General features: G+C 44.0%; 1 protein-coding gene and 1 long non-coding RNA gene across 12 annotated transcripts in view; both read right to left on the minus strand.

Moving 5' to 3' along the window:
* Nucleotides 1-21,087, minus strand: part of Uri1 (URI1, prefoldin-like chaperone) — a 70,647-nt gene extending 49,560 nt beyond the window's left edge. For 3 of the 10 annotated variants that reach the window (NM_001428662.1, NM_001107507.2, NM_001428661.1), the window contains 1 exon segment: nucleotides 8,395-8,832. Coding sequence is in view for 3 of the 10 variants with exons in the window: in NM_001107507.2 (NP_001100977.1) it covers nucleotides 8,395-8,505 (111 nt within the window). In the remaining 7 variants the exon portion in view is untranslated. 10 annotated transcript variants of the gene reach the window in all.
* LOC108349566 (uncharacterized) lies at nucleotides 11,089-13,074 on the minus strand. 2 transcript variants are annotated; one of them, NR_190455.1, is given in 3 exon segments: nucleotides 11,089-11,708; nucleotides 12,372-12,481; nucleotides 12,967-13,074. It is a non-coding gene; the product is annotated as an uncharacterized LOC108349566 (long non-coding RNA).
* Nucleotides 21,088-22,102: the final 1,015 nt, after the last annotated feature.

Consider the following 22,102-nt stretch of genomic DNA (forward strand, 5'->3'; position numbering starts at 1 on the left):
TAGTCCGGGGCTAGCCTGGGCTACATAAGCATCTCAAAGACAAAACTTACCCACACATACCTACAGTAAAAATTGTGGGGGTTGGGGATTTAGCTCAGTGGTAGAGCGCTTGCCTAGGAAGCTCAAGGCCCTGGGTTCGGTCCCCAGCTCCGAAAAAAAGAACAAAAAAAATAAATAAATAAAAATAAAAATAAAAATTGTGGGTGTGTGTGGGTGTGTGTGGGTGTGTGTGTGTGTGTGTAAATGAGACATGTGATACCACTCAGTTCTAAAAGAAAATGCAATCACAAAATTTGCAGGAAAACGTATGGCCTTAGAATGTATGATATTGAAGCTTACACAATCTCAGAAAAAAAAAAAAATACATTCTCCCTCAAAAGTGGAATCTAGCTAATCTACGTGTATATGTAAACAAAGTCTTGTAGTTACAGTATAACAAATAGAAAATAAAGGCTAAAACACAGGGGAGGAGAAAGGATTGAATGCAGATAGCAACATGAGTCATGAAAGAGAATCCAAAGCTATCTACCTTTCTAGTAACTGTCATGGATTTTTCCTCCCAGTGGTGGATGTGTACACAAAAAAACATACTTGATAATGAAAGGATAAAAGTCATTTCTGACTACAGAAATGACTCAAATGTTAAAGCGTGCTGGCTGCTCTTCCAAAGAACCCAAGTTTGATTCCCAAAAACCACATGGCAGCTCACAATCATCTGTAACTCCAGTTCCAGGGGATCCAATGCTGTCTTCTAGCACAAGGCATATACATGGTGCACAAACACACATGCAGGCAAAATACTCATACATATAAAATAATACATTTTCAAAAAAGATTTTAAATCCATTGTGATGCCCCACAGCCTCTATACCAAATAGCAACTCAACTATATAGAAGTTCATTTGTATAATCTTTGGTTCTGTGTGTGTGTGTGTGTGTGCGCGTATGCGCATGCACGCACGTACATACAAGCACACTTGAATGCAATTGCTCGTAGCCAGGAACCAAACTCCTGTCTCCTACAAGAGCAATAGACACTCAACAGCTGAACACATTTTTCAAACAGTCCAAACCCCATTTTTAAACCCAAATGAAAAGCAAATACAACCACCAAACAGATTCTAGGCACCTCCTTCACTTTTCACCTCCTACATTATAGGGCCATAAGTCAATTTTGTTCTAATCTAAAGAAGAGACAGACACAATGAGAATGGAAGTTTTCCCACCTTGAAATACTGCATATAAAAACTCCCCAAGGGGTTGGGGATTTAGCTCAGTGGTAGAGCACTTGCCTAGGAAGCGCAAGGCCCTGGGTTCGATCCCCAGCTCCGAGAAAAAGAACCAAAAAAAAACTCCCCAAGTCTGAGGCTTAGGTTGCATTTTATCATGGCTCATGACTAACATAATACAAAGCACCAAGAACAACTGTTTCAAAGGAAAACAGAACTTGCAAGCAGTAAGGACTGAACACCTCCCACCTACAAAGTGTACCTCACACTACATAGCACACATTCTTATAACTCTGCCTTCCTTGAAAACAGAAGAGCTGGAGAGATGGTTGGTTTAGAGCTATTCTTGGTTTTGCAGAGAACCCTGGTTCAGTTCCCAGCAACCCCATGGCTGTTCACAATACTATTACTCCAGCCCCAGGGGATCTGATGGTCTTTTCTGATCTCATTGGAGACTATGCCTATAGGCAAAACATTCATACACATAAATAAAGTAAGATAAAATCTATTTAATGGAGAGGAAAATATGTGGTTAGTACAGCCTTCCCCACACTGAAGAATTCTAGTCCAGTCTGGGCTACAGTGGAGGACCCTGTCTCAAAACAAAGAGAAAATAACTTCCACATCAGAAATACCAAATAGGTTCCATTCAACAAGTTACCTGTAATTTTTTCAACTCAGAAAAAAAGCATTTTCTAAATTTCAATATTCAATCATTAAAGCTCTCAGAAAGCTGTTATAAGGAAATTTCTTTTATCTGGTAAGAAGCAAATATAAATCAGGCAGTGACCAGAGGATTGCAAGTTTGAAACCAGCCTGGATTAGGTAGCAAAATCCTGTATCAAAAGAGAAAATTAAAAAGCACGGAGGGATGGCTATAGCTCAGTGGTTAAAGCACACACATACTTAGCACACACAAAACTCTTGGTTCCATCTCTAGCACTACTGAAAGACAAAAGGCAGGCATATACATAATAAACGTCCCCTCGGTCTTTAATGGTTATTCTAGATAGTTGTTCCCAAAGAATGGTAATTCTAGGGAGTTATTCCCAAGGAACACTACATGAATTACATTTGCTCTTACATAAAGAGCCTAATAGTGCCAAAGGCAGGAAAACAAACAAAAGCAAAATGACTTTGCAAGACAAGGCACTATTGAGTAACTACCACTGAATTTATACTACTAGGATTCAAGAGAATTTCTTGGGCCAGTGAGATGGCTCAGCAGATTAAAGGCATCTGCCAGGCAAGCATGACCACCTACCTGAGTTCCATTCTGGAAATGGCTGTTCAGGTAGACAGAGAACCAACTCCACAATAGTGCTGCCTCACATACACATCAAAACATGCATGCATGATGCATGTGCGAACACACAGCAAAAATAAACAATTTGGGGGAGGACAACTTAGAAAGCCATAATGATTATAGCAGAATAATTCTGGCTGCAAGAATAACAAAGCCATCGGAACAGGCTTGAGAAACAAATTACACCCAGCACCTGTCATAACCAAGAAGACAAGAAAATTGGGGGGAGGGGTCACCCCCTAAATGCAAAAGCGAGACTGCCTCAATCCCTAAGAGTACTCAAGTCAATAATGAGCAGACTCAATGCAAGGTAATATGTTAAGAGGGTATGACCAGAACATGAGTAGAAATGACGTCTCAAAAACAGGACTGGAGTTCAGTAGTAAAGAGCTTGCCTACATGGGCACAGTCCTGGATTCCAATCCCAATCAAACACAGCCAACAACAAAGGAAATAAAATCAAGAATTCAAGGTCATCAAAGGACAACATTAGAGAATGTTAACTCAAGCCTCAGAACAGCAAGAAATTTACAGTCCATCACTGAAAACACACTCATATCAAAAACGTATGAAGTTACTACAAATCAGCTAGAATATGAAAACCATCCCCATAGAAAAGTGGAAAAGCAACCAGTAGTTATTTTCCTGTGAAGAAGCTAAAAGTCAAAACTGTTCAAATACACTGAAAAGAAATCAACCTCAGTCATCACTAGACTGACTAGCAATTATAAAAGAGATGGACACCACCAAAAGTGTCACAGTAATTAAAAATGTAGATATTCGGGACTGTGTACCACAGCTGGCAAGTTGAAAACTGGTATAACCACTTCTGCAAACAGCAATTTAAGCAGAACCAAAGACAGAAATACCCCCATGAGGTGGACCAGGCAAAAACTACAAACAGCCCAAATTATTCACCTGGGAAACTCATGAAGACTCCAGCATCAACTGTGTAAACATCCAGCAAAATGCTTGCCCTCCACAGAATGGACTCCCTGTAATGTGAGCCTCGGCCTCCCTTCACACATGTGTGACAAAAGGATATTTACAACTCAAGTTTCAAACGTGTTCCAATAGCTTCTCCTCTTGCAAAAATAAAACTCAAAACCCTTTAGTGACGAAACCTGCCAGTGCTCTCAGCCTGACTCTCCTATCTGTGTAAAACTCTACTCAAAAATGTCTTCCACACAGGTTCACCTCCACTTAACTGACATTTCACCATAGCTCCACTAGTAAAACATAATAGTATCTAGAGATACGAATCAGCTATCCCAGCAATATGGCCTCAGCCAAGAAACCAAAATTTCAACATGTCAATTCTGAAAGAAGTAGATTTAACAAGACTTTCATGCAAGAAACCTGCAGAGTAGACTGAAATACCTTGCCAGAGTTTTGTCACTGATGCCTGGGAATAGGAGGCAGCATAAAGTCCAAATTACTTCTTCACAGTCTTGTCACTAATGCTAGGAAGGAGGGGAACCCAATCCTCACTAACCCCATGAAGTGGACATCTTTCTACCAAAATGTTATATAAGTACTTCCCAACACGGTGTGGGAGCATACCTGGAACTTCAGTACTGAGGAAGCTGAGGCAAAGGCTAGCAAAGTTAGCCAGGGCTATATACTAAAACCTTGCCTTAAAACGCAAAATAAAATATAAAACAAAAGATAATCTGAGTTTCTCTCTTTTTTATCTTTTGTCAGAAAAATTAAGCAAAATCTTTAAGGAGAAAATGAAAAAATAAAAAGAAACTGGGCAATGTTTTCAACAAATTTAATGAGCAACTAAGAAATAAACCTAAATAACTGGTATTCAAAACCTACCCAACACTTATTTTTCTTGCTTAGAAATTGGTTTGCAGGGGCTGGGGATTTAGCTCAGTGGTAGAGCGCTTACCTAGGAAGCACAAGGCCCTGGGTTCGGTCCCCAGCTCCGAAAAAAAGAACCAAAAAAAAAAAAAAAAAAAAAAAAAGAAATTGGTTTGCAATTAAGGATACTATGACAAACCTGTTTGTCCAAAAATTAAGTTTCAACAACTTTGTTGGAAAACTGAAATTTTTGAATTTTACAAGCTTTTAGGTAAAATACTACCATCATGCTTCTATGGTAGTTTGTTATATAAAGGAAATATTTAAGTGCCTAAGCACAACAAGATCCACATACTGTTCTACAGTTTGCATGCCTGTTTAAGAAATGCATGATTTATTTAACCAACTCTCCAACTCGGGGCTTTCAGTGTTTCCCACCCTAACTAAACAAAACCCGGAACTCTTCTTACATGTCTTACCAGATGAAAAATGGACAACGGAACCCATCACGACTTTGAACGCCAACCTAACAGTTTTACTCAAAAATCAGACTCCCTGGTTGCACATGACCTTAATCCCAGCCCCTAGAGATGGAGACAGAAGGAGCAAGTCTTAGTGACATAGACAGGGATGCTGGGGCAGCAGGATCAGGAAAGAGTTAATGGCCATTAGTTCAAGGCCAGCATAGATCAGGAAACATTGTTGCTGTTGTCATTGTTTGTTTTTTTGTTTTTTAAAAAAACAAAAAAGGAAAAGGAAAAGAAAAAAAGATAAACAGAAAAATAAACACAAATTTAACAAAAAGAAAGTGGGGGGGGACAGTGAAAGTGAAAACAGTGCTGACACACTTGATCCTGACCCGACCCATTCAGCTCAGAGGTTGTCACTGGGGATGGGGCTCCAACTCTCCTCAGATTCAGTGCTCTAATATCATCCAGAACCAAGCAAGGAGAGACCAGGATAAACCTGTTCCACCATGTAGGGTGATTTCAAGGAAAGAAGGGCAACAGCGCTTTAAGCATTGTCTACAGTCCTTCTCAAGCCAGGCTCTAGGACTCACCCCCAAGCCGCTAGGTAAGGAACCCAGGTCCTTTTCTGCAGCTAAAGCCAGCCAAGTAGATACCACCATCAAACCAAGCAGTCCTTCTGTTGACAGTTGAATTCCCTCGAATGGGACAGGGAAAGCTTATGGCTGACGTAAAGGACAGTAAGTGTCCACATACAAAAACTACTATGACACCTTTCCCCTTAACATTCAGAATGTCAAATGATTCTACTTTTATACCAGAGAGAGCAGAACTTTTAAACTGAGTTGGCTTTAAAACCTAAGTAAAGTCCCTCACAAAATTACTAATTCACTGTTTACAAAGCAAAGCTTTCCTGTGCAAAACTCTAACTAAAACCCAGCTATCTAACCAACTACCTCATTAAGGCCTTGTGAATCCCGTCTACCAATACAGATTTACCTATTAAGTAAATAGTCTGTTAAACAAATACTAAAGGGCTTTCTTATGAACGGGGGGGGGGGGGGGGGGGGGGGGGGCCACATTTTACGTAACCCAAACAGAAATGTACATTTAGTTTATATGCCATATTAGCGTTAACACAAGACAGGGCTGACAAAGGTATTGAAGTCCATATCCACTGAAAACACCCAGAATCCTACTGGGTTTAGCATCCAAGAAAGGTTCTCTGCTCAAACTAACCACAAGAAGCTGTTCAGAACACCCCAAAGTACCCATTGTATTTCACTCACCCTAACATCAGAATAAAACCCAGGTTCTCCCTTTTAAAAAATGACACATGGGAGGAAAGATGCTGGTCAGCATTACTCACAATTTACGCTAGCAAAGTAAGTGTTTTCCATATGGACTAAAGGCAGTGGTGACACCAGCTACCCTGGTCCACTTCACATTTTCACAAGAAAGGTAAATTCTTTTGTCAAAAGTAACAACGAAGCAATATGCAGGGCTTGGCTTTGGTTTGTTTCTTCTTTCTTCTTTTCCTCTATTTTCTTTTTTAAAAATCTGTTTCTCCTTTTAAAAAAATTAAGATGAAGTCAAGTCTGATGTCATGGGTAACCCCACCTACTTGGAAGGCTGAGTCTAGAGGTTTACAGCTCTAAGCCCATGCTGGACTACAGTGGGAGTCCAAGGCCAGCTTGGGCAACTTAAAAAGAACTTGTTTCAAAAACGACAAAGTTGGCTGATAATATGGCTCTCCAAGAGCCACAATAAATAAATATGTAAATAAACTCAAATAAGTCTTGTAATTTAAATTACACTAAACTAGGTTAACTTTTAAACTCTCATCTTTAAGAACTACAGGTTTAAAAACCCAACGGTTGTTTTATGTATTAGGGAAAAATGAAAAATCTAATATAAAAAGAAGCAGCAACAGCAGCAGGAGCCAACCAAAGGATGAAAGACTCCTACAATCTGTCAACAGGCAGTTTCTAAGCCAAGAGGGTTTCTCGGGATCTAGAGAAAACTTTGGGGGTTGGGGATTTAGCTCAGTGGTAGAGCGCTTGCCTAGGAAGCGCAAGGCCCTGGGTTCGGTCCCCAGCTCCGGAAAAAAAAAAAAGAAAGAAAAAGAGAAAACTTTGATGTAGTTAACCTCAGTATATTTTTGTAACCACGTTTCATGAAAATGTTTACAAAGGTATATTAAAAAAAAAATAGTTTGAGTTTCATAGCAAAATTTCAAGCTTAGATAAAAGAGGAGTTCCCGAGGTCCCACCCCTAACTGAGGAGCTAAAGAAGTTGACAGCAGCTAAGGGAGGACTGATTCGTGGGGATGTGGTACCTGTGCTCCATTGGGTGGTTCTACCCGAACACATATGGGCAGCACTAGGTGGACTGAGATATTAAGGAAAAAAAGACATGAAGTTGGAAGGGGGATGTGTGGGAGGGAATGGGAGTAAGTTGAAGGGATGAAATAGATTTAAACGTATGCATGGACAAGTCTCAAGGAGTAAATTCCAAATAGTTTACACACAAAAATATTTAAATATAGAAAATAGAGCTTTTCAAATTCTTATGGTTTTGATGCAACTTCCTACATCTTTATTAATACATGATACTCTGGCATCATAACATGGGGCGTTTAAGCAAATTAAATGTCGCTTTTCAAAATTTCAAGGCACTTCAGGATAGAGAATCAACTTGAAAAGCCACAGAATCCACAGGGCATTTTCACACTTAACAATCGAACTGTAGTTCTTTACTACTGAACATTTCCTATGTTTCTTTTTTTTTTTTTTCTTTTCTTTCCTTTTCTTTTTTCCGGAGCTGGGAACCGAACCCAGGGCCTTGCGCTTGCACCACTGAGCTAAATCCCCAACCCCCTACAGAACATTTCCTAATACTAACAATCCCATTCGAAGATTCAAAGCATTCTCCTCTCCTCTGCTAGTTCAAAAAAAGGGGGGAGAGAGAGAAAGAGAGAAACTTGTTTGAGGAGGCTCGAAGTAAAAATTTAACAAAGGCCTTCCTCTCTCTTGTTGACTACTAAACCCCAGAGCTGGGATTGCACAGGAAGTGCATCATCACCAACGTAGTCAAACTTGGACGCTCAATCAAATAAGGATATAGTGTGTAGGTGTGTGGGTGTGTGTGCATGCGCGCGTGCATTTTAGCAACGTTTAAGCAATAAAGAGGTAAGGGGTAAAGAGAATGACCACTTATGTTCTGTGTAATCTCCCCGCAAAAAAAAAAAAAAGAAAGAAAGGAAAAGAAAAGATACCCACGTAATTTTATTTAGTTCCAACAATTGCTCTCAGTTCAGGGTCAACAGACTATCCTATCCCCTGCATCCTCTGTATTCCCCGCATCCCCGCATCCCTTCCGGGGAAGGTCAAAGGGCTACCGACAAAAGACAACAAATGCACGTGACAAAAGTTTCTCCCGTGGTCCCCGCAGCCCGAGGCTGCGCAGCTCGCGCGTGGGGATCTCGGTCTCACGCAGAGAGGGCTGGCCACGTTAGAAGCTGCTCAGAGTCGCGGTCGCATGCGGAAGCCGGCCAAGACCGGAACCAAGCGAGGCCTGTTACCTTTTCCTGCTCCTCGCGAAGCCGCGCCACCTCTGGTGCGCGCAGCGGAGCGGCGGCTGAGGCCTCTGCAAAGGGCTGGGGCTCGGGCTCCGGTTCGGACGGGGGCTCCATGCCCGGCGTCGCAGCCTCAGCGAGGCGAACAAGTCCTAAACAAGTGTTTATGGAGGCGGCGTGGCCGACGGATGCCCAGAGCCCGCGCGCTCGCCCTCATGCACAGCACGCCTCTCTCTGAAGAGGCCGCGCTCACTTTCCCCGCTGCCCCGGGGGCCGCCGCTCGCGTCCGGGCTACCCGCGGCCGCATCTCACACGCGCATGCCGCCGCCGCCGCTGCCGCTGCCGCCTCGGAGCAGCAGGCCCTACACCAGGCGCGCCACGCTCCTTTCCCGCAACCGGGCCCAGCTTAGCGTCCCGCGACAGCCGCGCCTCCTCCGCGCCTCTGCGCACGCCCCGCCCCTCGCCCCGCCCGCGCAGCACGCCGGGAATCTCTCAAGCTCCGCCCTTATGGGCGGAGCAATGGTGGGGACAGGGTCTTCGGGCCGGGTGGAAGCAAAAAGGCTCAGACGCCAGTTCAGGAAGAGAACGGCAGGATTGTGGATCCCCCCAACTCGTGGGTCCCCCCCCCATTCACTTGGCGCTGTCTGTGGTGGTAGGAACTTAATATGAGCACTGAGACTGTTTCATAAACACATTTAATTTTATCAAATTCAGCTGTTTCCCAGGCCTTTTAATGAACTAATGTGGTTTAATGAGCTAAAATGCACAATATACAACTGTACTTTGCATGTGTATTAATTACTGTACACATTACAATTTTCCTTATATATATTAAGCTGCTGTATTAATATTACTATGTTACCACATATGCACTGTGTAGCACATTTTTCAAGAATAGCTGCTCTGTCCCACTTATTTTATAATTCTGGTGTTTCGTTTTGTTTTAACAGTGGGAACCAAACGCATGGCTTTGGGCTTGCTAGACAAACACTCTACCAACTGAGCTAAATCCCCATCCCTGTTCTACTCAGTATTTTAAAACTTGGAAGTTGGAGCGGGTAGGGGAGCACACCGTTAATCCCCAGCAGTTTGGAGGCAGAGGCAGGTGGATATCTGTAAGTTTGAAGCCAGCCTGGTCCATAGTAAGTCCCAGGCTAGCCAGAGATCTGCAGTTGAACCCTGTCTCAAAAATAAATGAATAAATCTCTTGGACCCACTTTCTCCTCCGGCCCTTTGCACGGCCTGTTTGTGGCAGTCTACCTTGTGGCCTTGCCCTAATGCAAGCCCTGACAATAGGTGTGGATCCCGTTACCTCAGTGTTGTGTGTATAGCAACCGGCTAGTAGGTACCTGCAGAATTCTGGCCCTCTATGGGTCACTTTGCCCCTATCTTCCACTTCTGTCCCAGCTCCCAAGTCTGTATCCATCCTTTTTTCGTTCACATCAAAAAAGAAAAGGCAGGGATGATTGGGGAAAGGTGGTAAATGTGAATTTCTCTCCCTGCAGATGCAGAAACCTCTAAAACACAGTCAGACTCCAAGCACTCGTCCTGCCTCCTGCCAACAGCAGCATCCCCGAATCCTCAAGCACCTCAGAAGCTACTTCTCTCTAGTGGTGTGCTTTGAATATGAACAGACCGTTTCAATACCTGGTCCTTAACAAACAGTGCTTATCTGAAAGGATATTAAACAATTAGGATGTACCAGGCAGCAGTGGCTCATACCTTTAATCCCAGTACCCAGAAGGCAGAGACAGTCAGATCTCCGAGTTTGAGGGCAGCCTGGTCTACAGAGCGAGTTCCAGGATAGCCAAAGTCTATACAGAGAAACCCTGTCTCAAAAAAAAACAAAAGAAAAAAGAGAGAGAGAGAGAATTTAGTATGCAATTTGGGATGTGGAAGCTAAGTGGAGGGAGTAGTTCCATGGGGTGAGTCTTCAGTATAGCATCCCTGGACACTTCCTGTCACTCTCTACCTCATGTTCAGCTATGAAGTAAACTGAGACAGACAGACCACGCCTCCCCGCCATAATGCACTGAACCCTCTGAAATAATATTCCCTACAGAAAATGACCTATGACAGATTTACTTTTGTTTGAGTGAGGTTTTTAAGCGTGTAGCAAGCAAAACCAAAAGAACATATAGCAAGAAGCAGATACATAAGATAAATCAGGCCCTTAAAACATCCAGCAGAACTAACTAGAGTTACTAGACCGGGAAAGCAAGCAAAAATAAACTCAGTAGCAAACAACAGATAGATATCATCAAGTTGAGCCCTGGCAACATCCCGCCCCAGAAAGACTGGGCTGAGTCTGTCAGAAAGACTGGAGTTCTGTCTGGGATATTTCCAGCTAGAGCAGAGGGTTCTCTCCACTAATGAGCTTCCCACCTCTCGTTCCCACCTCCAGTATTTTACATCACAGGATAAATAACAGTAACTTCCCTTAGAAATGGTTCATCTTCTATCCATCGCCCTCCAGGGTGCAGTTATAGCTGTGTGTTTGTCTTTCTTCCCGACACAGAAGCACGAGGCCAGCCTGCCCCAAGAAAGTGTCCCCGAGGACAAGAGAGATAAACCTGAGTGAATCTGAGATAAGGGCCGTCTGACTTGCTCTCAAAGTTAGCCCTCAGCAAGTACAAGCAGCAAGGCAGTTGACCAACAGCACTTAACATACAAATGGTGAACCAAAACAAACGCCTCCTCTCTCACACTGGTTTTTATTTTTTCACGTCAGTCACAGCAACCCAAATGTAAAAAATATTTCTGGTATCGATCGTTCCACTCCACTCCTGAAATGCCCACGGGCAGCTCCCTGCCTTCCACTCCTCTTTGATGTGATTAGCCACAGACCACACAGACCCTGTGCTACAGAAGGCTGGCCGGCCCCCAGCCCCGGCTCCAGTCTAAGGACAATGGATTTGTATCCAAAGTAGTTGCTGTAAAGAGGGCACATCACACTACACAAATACACAGTTTTTTTTGGGGAGGCTTCTCAGAAAGTTCTCCTTCATATCAATACTTCCATAAAGAATCCAACCCTTGGACAAGACGTAGAGAGCAAGCAGCCATGTGTGTTTGAGGCAGCAGCTCTTCTTGGTGGGGAAAGGCATGACAGAGTTCATGGCAGCAGAAGCATGACACAGGATCTTCACATCCCCACCGACCAAGAAGCAGAGAAGCAGAATGCTGGCTTCCGGCTAGCTTCTGACTTTCTTCCTTTTCATCCAGTCTTGAACCCCAATCCACAGGACTCTTAGACTTCTCAGTCAAACCTCTCTGGAAACTTCCTCAAGCGTTCACTCAGAAACGGGGGTTCCTTAAGGCTAAAAGAGATGTTGCAAAAGTTAAGAGCACACGCTGTTCTTTTCAGGTGACGATTTTGGATCCTCCAGCTCTAGTGATCCAACATCCCCTTCACAGGCACAAAACCCCCCACACAGGATAAATACACATCATTAAAAATAAAAGTCGGGGGCTGGAGAGATGGCTCAGGGGATAAGAGCACCCAACTACTCTTCCAGAGGTCCTGAGTTCAATTCCCAGCAACCACATGGTGGCTCACAACCATCTGTAAAGAGATCCGATGCCCTCTTCTGGTGTGTCTGAAGTCAGCTACAGTGTACTCACATATAATACGTGAATAAATCTTTAAAAAAAAATAAAAATAAAGTCGGGGGGTTGGGGATTTAGCTCAGCGGTAGAATGCTTGCCTAGCGAGCGCAAGGCCCTGGGTTCGGTCCCCAGCTCCGAAAAAAAAGAAAAAAGAAAAAAAAAATAAAAGTCGGGCTGGAGAGATGGTTCAGTGGTTAAGATGAGCAATGATCTTCTGGGGACCCAAATTCAGTTCTCAGCACCCCCAAAATTTGCAAAAATGAGGATTCCAAAGGTAGTCAAGTTAACACAGCACATCGATCCCCGTTCCTAGGTAGTTGTTGAAGGACCGGTTTAATCTCCCTTCTTAAGCCCAGACATCTGCCTCCTCTTACCCTTGGACACTGGAAATCCTGATTCACACTGAAATATGCCACTGGCTTGCCTTCCTGGTTCTCCGGCCTGATTTTAAGACTTTTGAGCCTTCATAACTTTAGAAGTTACTCTGCAGTTTTAGAAAGAAAAGGTTGGTCAGGGCTCCTGGTTTCAGGGGTTTCTTAGTCCATCCTGAGGAACACACAGAGGCAGCTCATAGTGATGGGAGCATGTCGATACACCATGCTGGTGGAGAAGAAACCTGAAGCTTTGCCCAGAGTCGAGGGTAGATACAACCTTCAAAGGCCAAGTCCTAGTAAACTGCTTCTACCAGCCAGGCTCCACCTCCTAAAAGCTCCAGGGCCTTCGAAATACAACTACCAACTAGGGACCAAGCCGTGAAAACGTGAACCTGGGGGAGACATTTCTAATTCAAACGGTAACCTTAACTGCCTGGGCCACCTCCCACTGTGTACCCCTGCTTCTGCATCTACTTCTATGTGTCTATATAGGACCTGTCTGTCCCTTTTTTTCCCCTGGAGAATCTTATGTGGTAGCTGAACTGAAAACTCTCACACCCGTGAGAAGCACTAGCAGTGTCAAATGTCAGCTTACCAAGCTTATACAAGCTGGAGCCCTCTCTGCATCAGGATCGTGACTTTCTGGAACGGAAGTTACATGAGCTTGACAGAAGAGCTCCAGTGAGCTAGCAAAAAAGCAGCAGGGCCTTTGGAAAGAATGTGAAGAGTGTTGCCATCTGTGACACACAAGGGAAGACTAGAGTCCCAGAGACGTGAGAATTCCAAACTTTGCCACAAGCGGGGACATGTGACCTGGCATTTGCCCACTGTCCCTAGGACTGTAGACATCTCTAACTCTCATCCTGTCTCCTTCCCCCCAGCTCTTGTAGGGTAGGAGGAGAAGGATAGTGTAGTTTGTGGATGAGGGCTGTAGATGGCTCCCTTGACTCCATTGCCCCCCTCCCCAGTGCTAGGCAGGATAATGTTACTAGTGTAACAATGAGCTTGCTTATGAAAAGTCAGGCATGACAGATCCCATTTGTGTAATGGTTCCAGCCTAGGTCTAGGTAAGTCCGAGGGTGGGATCCGCGTGCTGCTTTGTGTCCATACTTCAGTCAGCTACGACTGTGTTGCAAGCCACCCAAAGCGCGATGGTATGAAAGAACAATAATGCATCATTCTTTGTGACTTTAAAGGGGGACAGCAGTCCTGATGCGTTTAGCCAGCACAGCTCTGCTCCAGAGGTCTTATTCCCATCCTAGAACCAGCTGGATTATTCTCCTCCAAGACAGTAATTCACAAGCAGATGCACACGTCTCTTAAACCAGCACACTGTCATTTCAGGCTGCTTCTGTCTCGTAGCAGTTTAGAGACACACAGAGAGAGGTATGTGTCAAAGAGCCTCGCTCTAGAGAATGACAATGGACAGGCCGGGGATGAGTTCTACTTCCCAAGGAGAAGCAGAATTGAGGGCAGGGACTACTGACCGCTTTATCCAAGCTGGGCTGCAAGGACAAATCTAGGCTGCATAGGAATTCTGGGGGAAAGCCAGACCCAGGCAAGCAGGCTCCAGCAGGAACCAGAGACCAGGGAGACAAGGAACCACCGAGCTGAAAGTGGCATGCAGCAGAAAACAGGGTTCCAGCTCCTCTCTTTGTGCCAAGAACGAGCTATTGACAGAGCACTCAGGGCTGGTGCTCAGATCCATTCCAAACCCAGAGGTATTTTACATGTATCTGTTTTTAACAAAATAGCATATCTTGCACTTCAACCACTAATATTAAAACTTCACTGGGATTTCTTTTATAGAGGGAGGGAACTGTTTCCTCTTGCCACCTGCACTAAGATTTACTTGATATTTTTGTTTCAATCAACTCATAACCTTACTGAAAGGATGTATTCTTAGCAATAATATTCATGAGATCATGGTATTGGATATTACGTGGGTTTTTTCTTTTCTCTAACACCACAGCAAAATGAGCAGAACATTTATGATTAAAACAGAAATATTCCTATTGGTTTTTTTTTTGTTTTTTTTGTTTTTGGTTTTTTTTTTTTTTGGTTCTTTTTTTCGGAGCTGGGGACCGAACCCAGGGCCTTGTGCTTCCTAGGCAAGCGCTCTACCACTGAGCTAAGTCCCCAACCCCTATATTCCTATTGTTGAGGAGAGAAAATAAATCAGAGGAGGAACTTTGCAGTCTGAGGCCCTATATGTACAGACCACAAACAAGCAAAACTATCACCTGTGTCTGGTATCAACTTAAAAAGACTCTCACATCCATGATTCTGTGTGGGGAAACCTTTGCTAATTAAGATTGAAGTCTACCATGACAGGATAGCTTCTCTGAGCTCGGTGCAAAATGGTGGACTCCCTTTACAAGCGGGACTTCCCCTTCTCTGACCTTGTCTGAAGTGCCCAAACCCCAATACCCTCTAACCTGGGGAAGGTCCTTGGCAGCTACAGGTTCAATTTCCTCTCCCTGTTACCGCCCATTCAGAACCCGCCCAGCAGGTACCTGGGATTCCTGGAATGCCTCTCCATACAAATGAGGCATTCACAGAACTTTAAAACCCTAACCAATACTTTTCATTTACCCTGAAAACTCCTTCCCACTCTTCAAGGTCCATATGTACCTCGGGGTCACCCTGAGTAAATGTACGTGCACAAACCCACCCCAAATAAAGATATGCACGCAGGCTAAAATCCTCTAAGAGAGCTGTTTCATTGAATGTGATCAGAGAAGGCCTTCGCCTAAAAGAGCTGTGCCTCTAAGATCCAGCCTGGTGTGCAGCAGCATCTGGACACCCTGAGGGGGAGGAAGCGGAGGATGAGGAACCACAGCTGGCACCCCAAAACACACACACCATTTAATTCTCTATACAGGGAGTAGAGAGTGGAGAAGTGATGGGTACTAGATCTCTCTCCTCTTTCTCTCTCTCTCTCTCTCTCTCTCTCTCTCTCTCTCTCTCTCTCTCCCCCCGCCCTTGGTTTTTGAAACAAGTTCTCATTAGGCTTCCTACAATGTATAATCCTTCTGCTAGTTTGTTCACCTTCAGCCTTCCCTCGAGTAGTGGGGTGACAGGCATGTGCTACCACACTCAACTCCCGTTCTCTGTAACTAGGTGGGACAGTGAGCGTAATGGTCTTTCTTCCCTTCATGCATATTGGAAGTGATGTTTTGTAGTTAATTTTTAGAAAGATGGCACCAAAAGAAAGCACAAAGGGAGAAGAGGAGGAGGAGGGAGGGATGGAGAGATGGAGGGTGGGAAGGGAAGCTTCAGTATAGTTATTAATCACAGCACAATTAGAACAGACGCCCCGCCCGTTGTATACCCAACCCGCTTGTCATAGTTTGAATGAGAATGGCCCCCATACACTCATTTATTTGAATTCTTGGTCCCCAGTTAGTGGAAGTGCTTGGGAAGGATAAGGAGTATCACCTTATTGGAGGAGATGTGTCACTGGGGGTGGGATTTGTGGTTTCAAAAGACTCTTGCCGTTCCCAGTGTGTTCTCTATGCCTCGTGACTTCAGATCAAGATGTGAACTCAGCTATTCCTACCACTATTCCTTTGCTCTGCCACTACGAGCTCTAACCCTCTGAAACTGTGAGCCCGAGAAAGCATTTTCTTTCTTTCCTTTCTGTTTATGTTTTGTTTTTGTTTGTTGCAGACAGGGTCTCTCTGCATAGCTGTCCTAGACCTCGGAGTTTAAACCAGGGTGGCCTTGAGAACTCACAGAGATCCACCAGCCTCTGCCTCCCGAGTGCTGGGTTGTAGACGTGTATCACCAGGATCAACTAAATGCTATCTTTTATACATTGCCTGGCTGATAGTGTCTTATCACAGCAATAGAAAATAAACTAATCGCTTCTCGGCCTTTTGGCTAAGATCAAGTGTAGAAAATAAACTAATATACCACTAGGACTGAAGGAGCTGAAGGAGATTGCAACCCCACAGGAAGAACATCAACTAACCAGATATCCCAGAGCTCCCAGGGACTAAACTACCAACCAAAGAGTACACATGGGGAGACCCATGGCTCCAGCCATATATGTAGGAAAGGACTGCCTTATCTATCGTCAATGGGAGGAGAAGCCCTTGGTCCTGTGGAGGCTTGAGGTCCCAATGTAGGGACGCATGAGGCAGGAGTAGGTGGGAAGGTGAGGGAGCACCCTCATAGAGGCAGGAGGGAGGGGAGATGGTGTCTGGGCAATGGGGAGGGGAAACTGCGAAAGGGGGACAACACTTGGAGTGTAAATAAATAAAATAACCAATAAAAATGAATACTGAAAATTAATAAATTTTAAACTATAAAAAAAAAAAGAGTCCTGAATTCTGCACTAGTGGCTTTTGTGTAGCTATCGCCAAACTATTTTTTAATGCTATTTAAAGAGAGGAAATAAGCTGGGAGGTAGCAACTCATGCCTTTAATCCTAGCACTTGAGAGGCAGAAGCAGGTGCATCTTTGAGTTCAAGGCCAGCCTGGTCTACAGAGCAAGTTCCAGGACAGCCAAGGCTACACAAAGAAAGCCTGGAGGGAGAGGGAGAAAGAGGGGAGGGGGAATCATTCCTTACGCTTTCAGTTTCAGAGGGCTCTACCCATGTATGCTTGGCTCTGCTGAGGATAAACATCATGGTGATGGGAGTCAACGGAGAACGAGACCGCTCTTTCATCGTGGATGGAGAGCAGAGAGAAAGAGAAACCAGGGAAGAGATTCTTGGATCTGCTTCATCCCTTAATCTTGTCATATCTGAGGAAGAAAGTAAAAAAAATCTAGACCCACGCAGGTATTTGTCTGGAAGAAATGTGCTTCTATAGCTCTTTCCTGTAATCACAGATAGTCCCTGACCCCATATCAAAACTGAATAAATATTTCATAAAAGAATCATTTTTTTAATGGTGTTAAATTTCACCAGCCCACCTTGCACTGCAGAGGGTGGGGTTTCTGTGCAGGCAACTCTGGATCTCTTACTCAGTGTGGTGGCTCATGTTTGAATGCTAGGACCTTAGATAGTAGAACAGTTTTGGAAGGATTAGGGGGCGTGGCCTTCTTGGAGTCTGTCACTGGATGTGGGCTTTGAAATTTTTAAAACTCACACCAACTCTCTAGTCTCTCTGTCTCTCTGTCTCTGTCTCCCCCACCCCCACCCTGCTTCTGCCTTATGGACCATATGTTCAAGTGTCATGTCTGCCTGCCTGCTGCCATTCTTCCCACCATGATGGTTATCTTAGTTAGGGTTTTACTGCTGTGAACAAACACCATGACCAATGCAAGTCTTATAAAAGGACAACATTTAATTGGGGCTGACTTATAGGTCAGAGGTTCAGTCTATTATCATCAAGGCAGGAGCATGGCAGCATCCAAGAAGGCATGGTGCAGGCAAAGCCAAGAGTTCTTTTACTTCTCTGAAAGCCGCTAGCAGAATACTGACTTTCAGGCAGCTAGGACAGGGATATTAAAGTCCATGTCCACAGTGACACACTACTCAGACAAGGCTATTCTTCCTAATAGTGGCATTCCCTGGGTCAAGCATATACAAACCATCACATTGATCATGGACTCTAACCCTCTAAAACTGTAGCAAGCCCCCAACTAAATGCTTAAATGGTCACAGTGTCTCTTAACAGCAATAGAAAATAACTAAGACACCCAACCTGCCAATTGCTGTATTTCAATGAGTGTCCGTAGATCCTTTATACTTTATGTCAGCTTGGCACTGTGACCAAAATACCTGAAAGAAACAACTTAAGGGAAATCAGGTTTCTTTGGGTCTGTTCCAGAATCACTTGGCACCATGCACTTGGGTAGAACACTAAAGTATATGACAGAGGATTCACTTCATGACCATCAGGAAGCAGAGGACAAGAAAGGAGCAGTCAGGGATAATATACCCCCAAGAACTCTCTCATCCCCCTGACCTATTTCCTCTGGGTGGTTCCCATAACCCAAGTTTTCAGAACCTCCCAAAATAAAACTACCATTTAGGGATCAAGTGTTCAAAGCACGAGCCTATGGGAAACACTTCATATCCTAATCATAACACATTCAGTATAAATGGTCAGTTTTGGGCTGGAGAGATGGCTCAGCGGTTAAGAGCACCCGACTGCTCTTCCAGAGGTCACGAGTTCAATTCCCAGCAACCACATGGTGGCTCACAACCATCTGTAAAGAGTTCTGATGCCCTCTTCTGGTGTATCTGAAGACAGCTACAGTGTACTTATATATAATAAATAAATAAATCTTTAAAAATAAATAAATAAATAAATAAATAAATAAATAAATGGTCAGTTTTTTTTTTTTTTTTGGAGCTGGGGACCGAACCCAGGGCCTTGCACTTCCTAGGTAAGCGCTCTACCACTGAGCTAAATCCCCAGCCCCAAATGGTCAGTTTTGAATCCGCCACCCAACTGGCACTTTTCTATTTCGTTTCAGTGTTTGGTTCTATTTTCTTTTGATTCCCCTCAGCTTTTGGCTTACTTCCTTTATTAGTTAAGCTTACTTACATTAGTTATTAAGTTTCTTTATCAGCGCCGTATTGTTTATTTCTTTTCTTAAAGATTTGCAGTATTCTATCTGTGTGGTGTCTTTGTTTCTGTTTGTGTAACTATGTAGCCCTCGCAGTCCTTGAACTCACAGAGATCTGCCTGCCTGGAGCCCTTCAAATGCTGGGATAAAAGCACTAGTCACCACACCTTTGCTTCTGTGATGGTTTGCATTAGAAATGTACACAATAGACTCCTATACATAGTAGCACTATTTGAACAGACTATTGAGGCCTTGAGAGGTGGTGTCTTCCTAGAGGAAGTAGTTGAAGTAGTTGCTAGGGGAGGGCTTTGAGAGTTTATAGTCCCACCCCACTTGCAGTTCCTTCTCGCTGCTTCAGTCTTGAGGTTCAGGCCTCCTGAACTGTAAGTCAAATAATCTTCCCGTGAGTTGGATTGGCCATGGCGTTTTACCACAGCAACAAAAAATAACTAATACAAGGTCACAAGTATATTTCTAATTAATTACAGTCTGTCCTCAAATAATATCATATCATTATTTCACTGGAATGTGAAAGCCTTACAGCACGGTCCTCTGAATTTCTCCTGCCCATATTCAGTGCTACCATATATCTACTTAATAACTATTGTTATCATACATTTTGTTTTAATAGTAAACTATAAACTCTCAATAAATAGCCACTTGTTTAACTAGAGATAGTCAGTTATCATCAGGTGATTATTAAAAAAAAAGAAAAGCTTTTATGTAAACCTTCCACTTTTTTCCTACAAATATCTATTACCTTGTATAGAGACAAGATTCTGTTTGGTGAATCTATAGTTTTCCTGACACTAAATATGTGTTACCTTTCCACAACAATACTCACATATCACCCAGTTCAATTCTGACGTTCCAGAAAAACAGTATGTATTCCTAACCACCAAATCATCTCTCTGGTCCATGCTTTCATATCTTTTCAGACAGGATATCACTATGTAGTACAAAGTGCCCTGAAACTCACTAAGTAGCCCAAGAGGACTTTGCACTCCTCCTGCCTCAGCCCCCTGAGTGCTAGGGTTAGAGGCATGAGCTATAAACCCATCCGGATGGTGTTTTATGTGATCCTGAAAAGATGGCTGCTGTGGTTTGGGTGTGTCCTCCATAAATTCAAATGTCAAACACGGAATCTCCAAATCCCCAGGCTAAGGGTATTTGGGGGTGTGCCTTTAGGAGATAATTAGGGAGGTGGGGTTTGCTGGAGAGATGACTCAGTGGTTAAGAGCACTGACTACTCTTCCAGTGGTCCTGAGTTCAATTCCCAGCAACCATATGGTGGCTCACAACCATCTGTAATGGGATCTGATGCCCTCTTCTGGTGTGTCTGAAGACAGCTACAGTGTATTCATATACATTAAATAAATAATAATTCTTTAAAAAAGAAGGAGATAAGGGGTTGGGGATTTGGCTCAGTGGTAGAGCGCTTGCCTAGCAAGCACAAGGCCCTGGGTTTGGTCCCCAGCTCCGAAAAAAAAAAGGAGATAGTTGGTATTAAATAAACTAGTGAGGGTGAGGCCCCCATAATAGCATTTAGTGACTTTCTTGGAAGAGAGCTATGCCAAACCTTGCCTGGATGGAGGAAGAAAAGAAGAGGAAGGTGTGTCTTGTGTGAATTTTTCTTGGGGAGATGCTGACAAATGTCTAATCACCCACACAAATAGAGAGTCAACAGAAGATATCAGGGGTCTCCCTTCTCCCTGGGGTCATTGGCCACTGGCCCACAATGACAAAGGGAGCAGAGTCGACAAACAGGGTTTCAGACTGCCAATGAGTATAACAGAGACGGTTACATTCCAGATCAGCTTTGGGGAGACAGGTCAACTTTTCCTCAGGACAAATCAAGCGTTTGAAGTTTTAGGGAAGGGGATGGGAATATCCAGGGTGGCCAAGGTCATTGGCAGAAGGCTAGGTTACTGAGATGCCTCATTAGCATGGGTAGGCATTCCAGGAATCTTGATGCTTACTGAACAGGTTCCTTATCCGGAGAAAGGGAGCTGTAATCTCACCAAGGATGTGTGACTTTCTGTTGGTAGAGGGTATGGGGGTTTCCAAGATTCCCCAGGCGAGGTCAGAGAAAGAGAAGCCCAGCTGACAAAGGAAGTCCTCCATTTTGCACCATGCTCAGGGCTTTCAGACTTCTCACCTTAGCAGCAGGGATTTCCCAACAGACACAAGTAAGAATTCTATCACAAGGGTATTCTATGAGCAACAATGCCAACCAACCAGAGCTTCCAGGGACTAAGCCACTACCCAAAGACTATACATGGACTGACCCTGGGCTCCAACCTCATAGGTAGCAATGAACAGCCTAGTAAGAGCACCAGTGGAAGGGGAAGCCCTGGGTCCTGCCAAGACTGAACCCCCAGTGAATGTGATTGTTGGGGGAAGGGCGGTAGTGGGGGGAGGATGGGGAGGGGAACACCCATATAGAAAGGGAGGGGGAGGGGTTAGGCGGATGTTGGCCGGAAACCGGGAAAGGGAATAACAATCGAAATGTAAATAAGAAATACCCAAGTTAATAAAGATGGAGGGGGCAAAAAAAAGAATTCTATCACAAAAGGGAATACTGTGGGGCACACTGTGACACACTACAGCTTTCACAGCGAGAGATTTGTTTTTCTCTGTTGGGGGGGAAGTTGTAAGGGTGAGGAGTGGGTATGAGGAGAAGAGGAGATGTGTGGGATTGGGGTGCGTGATGTGAAATTCAAAAGAGGGCTGGAGAGATGGCTCAGAGGTTAAGAGCACCCGACTGCTCTTCCAGAGGTCATGAGTTCAAAAGAACTAATAAGTTTGAAAAAAAAAAGAATTCTATCAAAGGCTAACTTGGTGAACCAATGAATTTATTGGACTTGTTTACAGTGGTATGGGTGAGGGGTTATCGACAGGAGTATGGGTGACTCATAGGTAATTGTATTATAAAAACACCACCCCAGCCTGAGTAGTTGACAAAAACTACAGGCAGCTGGACTGGTCAGCGTCTCCTCCAGGCAACTCAGATGATCTGAGACTCTCCAACACCCTGGTGTGCTACTCTTACTAGGGAAACAAGAACAAATGTTTGCTCAGCTCAGATAGGGACATGACAGATATGTGGGATTTCTTAGATTGACTTACATGTTGTAGACAGAGTAGCCCAACAATGGCTATCTCACAACAGAATAGCTAAGAATCCAATAGTTGTTCACTT

This window comes from Rattus norvegicus, chromosome 1 (genome assembly GCF_021556685.1).
Source record: "Rattus norvegicus strain SHRSP/BbbUtx chromosome 1, alternate assembly SHRSP_T2T, whole genome shotgun sequence".
NCBI lineage: Eukaryota > Metazoa > Chordata > Mammalia > Rodentia > Muridae > Rattus > Rattus norvegicus.